The 4,727-nt window shown below is 46.2% G+C and overlaps 1 protein-coding gene across 1 annotated transcript; it reads right to left on the bottom strand.

Annotated features, from left to right (window-relative positions):
* Positions 1–2,153: 2,153 nt before the first annotated feature.
* VIP5 (plus-3 domain-containing protein) lies at positions 2,154–4,329 on the bottom strand. Its single transcript, XM_087670288.1, has one exon. It carries the CDS (start codon positions 4,229–4,231, stop codon positions 2,366–2,368), a length of 1,866 nt encoding a protein of 621 aa, XP_087526414.1. The 5' UTR covers positions 4,232–4,329; the 3' UTR covers positions 2,154–2,365.
* Positions 4,330–4,727: the final 398 nt, after the last annotated feature.

The raw sequence follows: 4,727 nt of genomic DNA, 5'->3' as shown, positions 1-4,727 counted from the left end.
TTAGTAGACAGGAGACCCAGCTGCTCCCTCAATCATATTAAGGATGTAAGCAATGGATGACACAATAGATGTTGAGGCTAGGACAGGTTTTTAGTATCTGGGATACCCGATGAGTGTTGCACTAATTGTGAAGCAGAAGTTTCAGTGGGTCCTAGAGAACAAACTTAAAGATTTTGAAGGTCTCCCCATATCAGCCTATGTAGAACGATAGTAATTTTGAATTCGGTAATCATCTTGACAGCAACCTTCATAACATCAAGCTGGCCCTTCACCAAGACAAATTGCAACAGCATGGAGAAGGCCTTTTGGCATTAAGCGTGGGAGTTTGGAGGCTTTCAAGAATGGCATACAATAGCCTAGACCTTCCTTTGTGAGAGCAAGTACAATGGAGGACTCTATAAGTGTTGAATTATTGGCTAAATCACATTGGGCCATAACCGTGAGGAGTTGGCTGCTGCACCCAACAAAAGGCAAATAGGATGGAGCCTTGTGGGACGATGTCATACTGGCAAGACTGTAGTTTAAGATTTCACAACCTGAAACAACCAATAACCTACTTAGAAGCTGGAAGGCAACCCTAAGGGATTTGAAATGGTCAGGTGATCAACATGGGGAGGAGATACCTCACTATCACAAAATGTTTGGCTGCTTTCCAATGCATTTGAGAGTGGAGATGCACCCACCCTGAAAAATAGGAAGCTAGTGAGGGCTTTGCCTAACAAGGGTTTTCCTGATGGGTGGACATCTGGGACAAGAAGGCTGATTTCATGGAGATCCTGCAAATTTGTAGAGGTTTGATCTCACAGAAGAAGGTGGCTGTTTTGAGATCCCAAAAGGACAAGCTGGAGACTTGTTGGCCAACTTCTCCAACAGTGAAGTCAAGGTGGTCTCTTAAGCATTTGGTCTCGCATAGGGGCAAAAAGGCCCACTGCTTGAAGGGGTGCAAGAGTTTCAAGATAAGAAAGGATTGTATTTTGTATTGGGAAAGGCGATGATGGAGTGGCATCCACAATTCCCAACCAGCAGAAGTGGACTTAGGACACAGGATGGAGAGGGTATGGTCATGTACCCCCTCCTGCCAAGTTGAACCTACTACCATGGAAGGAAGTTGACAAAAAATGAGTTGCCAAAGAATGAACAAGCAAGGAGAGGATATCTAAGTTCAAGAAAGTGGCACCATGGCACCTACATGCTACGAAAGCAAAGAATATATTCCACATATTTTCGTGGCACTGCTCATCTGCTCAAGCTTTGTGGACCAAAATAGCTAATATCAGTCTCCAAGTAGTGCTTTTTGGAGACAACTGTGCTTTGGATAAAGAAAACTGTTAAAACCATGTGACATCATCAAAGCTATAGTTATCACAGCTCTATATAGAAATAGGAATAGAGTAATCACAGAAAAAATCGAAAATCATGTACTTTTTGGCTGCTGTGATAGGGAGATTCTTGCAATTCTAGGTCACCTAAGGAAGAAAGGATATGCCACAGCATTAGCAGGGAAAATGATGCACCGCTCACACTGTGGTCACACCACACTTTGAAGGAAAAAGAACTGTAGTGGAGAATTGATTATGACATCGTTGATCACCTCTGACAGCCAAAAATAAAAAGAGAATCATAGTTCATTGGCTCCATCAATTTGGCTGAAAAAGCAACCTATCAGCATGGAAGATCACGACCAATTGCAGAGCAAGAAAGCCCTTTGCCATGCTAGCACCACATTAAAATCTTGATTTTCAGAGCTGCTAGCAGGGTGAGTCCAGGGTCAAGCTAACCCTCCTCACCCTGCATCTCCCTAGTGCAACCCAAGGTTTGCATAGTTGCACTACTCACGGGCCCTTGTGCAACCTCTCAGATTTCTGAACACTTTTGCCATCCACAACAAATAGCATCATGTTTAAGCACCACATTTTTTGATCCACTGCATAGTTGAACTACGCTTTACAGACCCTCATGGAGGCACCAGCAGAGCTGAGATTTGAAGCACTTGCAACATCCACAATGAAACCCACGGCATAAGTTTATCACATATTGCATCACCCAACTAAATCAGTTCAGTTTCAACTACATCAATATTGTTCAGCTGCAGGCACTATTAATGAGAAAACTTCAGCATTCTACTGAACATAATACATGGGCAAGTCCTCAAATCCACTTAATACATCACTATATCACTGTCACAACCATACAAGATATACTGAGGTGAGTGTAATATCATTAACATAAGCATGGATTTGGCTTTGCCAGAGGCCCTGTCCCACAATTCAGAAGAAACAAGTTTCCACGTCTACAATCTCACAAGTCCAACAATAGATTCTAAAGATAAAACTCTCCAAGGCTTGCAACAAATCACCAGCTACACTCACAGAAGGCCTCTTCTACGCTTGTAGTCGTTCACAGTGAGTGTAAGCATATGTCTCCTCCCATCGTTATTCTCAACAGGTACCCCACAGGTTGCTTCAAGTCTTTGCTTCCGAGCGATGAAAGCATGATGGGCTCCTTGAGCACCCCCAAACTTTTGTAGTTCATGCAAGGAAATGGGCAAATCAAAGTCATGCAAAGCGAAGAGCTTCCTATCATCAGTCACTGGTGCAGATGTATCCACAAGCTTCCCAGCATCAGCAGCTGCTTCCTGTGCAGCAACTGTCGCAGCCTCACTTGCTTTTGTGGACTCTACACTCTCCACTTTTGTAGACCTACTGTAATAATTCTGAGATCGTGTCCACCTTCGAGAAAATGGATCATATCCTGCTTCTCCAGCCTTAGCATGAGTATTTGCAGGCTTCAATGCAGAGGCGTTCTTGAAGTTCTCAAACCTGTTCCTCTTATTCATTTGGGCCAAAGCAAGTGCCTTGGCATCTTTGCTCTGACTCTGTAGGGAGTAAGCCTCCAAATCTTTCAATCTTGATTGAATCCTCTCTACTTCATCTTGATCATCCTTGCTTTCCGCCAAAGCAAGCTCCTTCAAAAGACGGTCTTTCTCTGCAGCTACATTTGATGGCCTAGACAATGACATCTTTTTCTCTTGTAACATCTTCTTCACAAGCACAGCTGAGTATACAAAGGAGCTCAACTTATCAATGGCTGCCCTTTTCTCCGAGATATCAGCCACAGAGGGCTTGCGAGAGTCACTCTTATTAATCTCATTCTCCCATTGCTTAAATTCTTCTTCAGTTGGAAGTGAATCAGATATCCTTGCCATTTGCCATCTTGCCTCAGAATCCCCCCAAACAAGGTTTAGCCACTTGTGAGTCCTACGGTTCTCAAATTTATAGTGCTTCTGTGGATCTCTGGCATCCACATTCTTTACTTGACACAACCGATAACAGCTGCGATTGTCTCTCACACCAACCCCAACACGAACAAAGCAACCTGCTATAATTTCCTCAAAGAAAGGCTCAAGGAACCACTTCGCAAGTTTTGAGCGCCGGATCGTAATGTTTAAAACATCAGCAAACTTCACATCTTGGCCACCATCAATATTGTCATCTTCTGCTCCAACATCCGGATCCCTTACCTCTTTGTCACTGGCTTCATTGTCACTGCTGCTAGAGTCAGGTGCACTGGAGCCACTGCTGTCTCTGGATCTCCGCCTTGCCGGTGATGGTTTCCTGGGAGTTTCATGCTGCCTGCGCTGATTATCAGAGTCACTGGCCCTCCTCCTCCTTGCCACAAGCTCATGGAGTGCACTCTTTTTCGAAGAATCCCGCACCATGGAGGATCTGCTGCGGCCAGCTGATGGAGGAGGTGGGTCAAAATCACGGTCATCTGTATGCTGCTTTTTGCCTGCATCGACCTTGAGCCGGCTGGCAGCCTTCTGCCGCATGAGATAAGCATCACGCCGCTCAGCGCGGTCGCTCAGGATCATCTCCCGGTCAAGCATGGACATCGCCGAGAGGCGCTCTCGGTCCGCATCATCCTTGTAAAGGTCACTGCCGAAGGAGACATCGCTGGCATATCCTTCGGCTGTGTTGGGGTCATCATCATCCTTGTCGGCAGCATCAAAGCGCTTCTTCAGGGGCATTTTGGAGCCAGAGGCACTTCGTCTGCTTCCGCCTGCTCCTGCGCCTGCATCGTCGTCCCAGGAGTCGTCATCGTTGTCGCTGCCGAGCTTGGAATCCATGGGCTCATCGTCGGAAGGGTCATCGTCATCATCGCCGCGGCCGTGCCCCTTCTTCCCGAAGGCGTCCAGGATCAGGTCATCAAGATCAGAAGATGGTTTCGACATGGCAGCACAGGGATCTCGACCTATCGACCCTCAGGTGCACAGTCTGTCTTCCAAAGACACAAACACAGCCAGAAAGAAACACCTTAAATTTTAAGCTTTCATATAAGCCCCAGAGGCTGCATATAAAATAAAAAACATGTAGGTAGTAAGCGCTCCGTGCTGTATTTTGTGAGCTTTGTCGTTAATGAGAGCACTAGGCACTCCGCGCCTAGACTCGCGAGGCGTTGGCGGGGGCGGGTGCTGCCTCCGCATTCTCCTTTTCTTTTTGTGGGGGAGGTGGGGGGCTGCCACGTGGCACCTGTCCCTCACCTCTCCTTAACTAATAGTATAGATGTATTCTTAACAAAGCTAAAATGATTAGTAAAGGAAGGCCACACCACGCCTAGCCCTAGGTGAATGACTGAACTAGGTGTGGCGCAAACTGTCCATCCAACTTCCAAGTAATGCTACCATGCTGTTCAAATAGGTCAAGCCCCCCCTTTATTGTTGGTTATCT

Source organism: Lygodium microphyllum, chromosome 28 (assembly GCF_053477565.2).
Source record: "Lygodium microphyllum isolate KBCC chromosome 28, Lygodium_microphyllum_v1.1.10, whole genome shotgun sequence".
Taxonomy (NCBI): domain Eukaryota; kingdom Viridiplantae; phylum Streptophyta; class Polypodiopsida; order Schizaeales; family Lygodiaceae; genus Lygodium; species Lygodium microphyllum.
The sequence above is the reverse complement of the archived record's forward strand: the minus strand, read 5'-3'. Positions and strand labels throughout refer to the sequence as shown.

Bases quoted from the DNA above. Each gene is read 5' to 3' on its own strand.
- VIP5 (XM_087670288.1), bottom strand. From the start codon at position 4,231: ATGTCGAAACCATCTTCTGATCTTGATGACCTGATCCTGGACGCCTTC.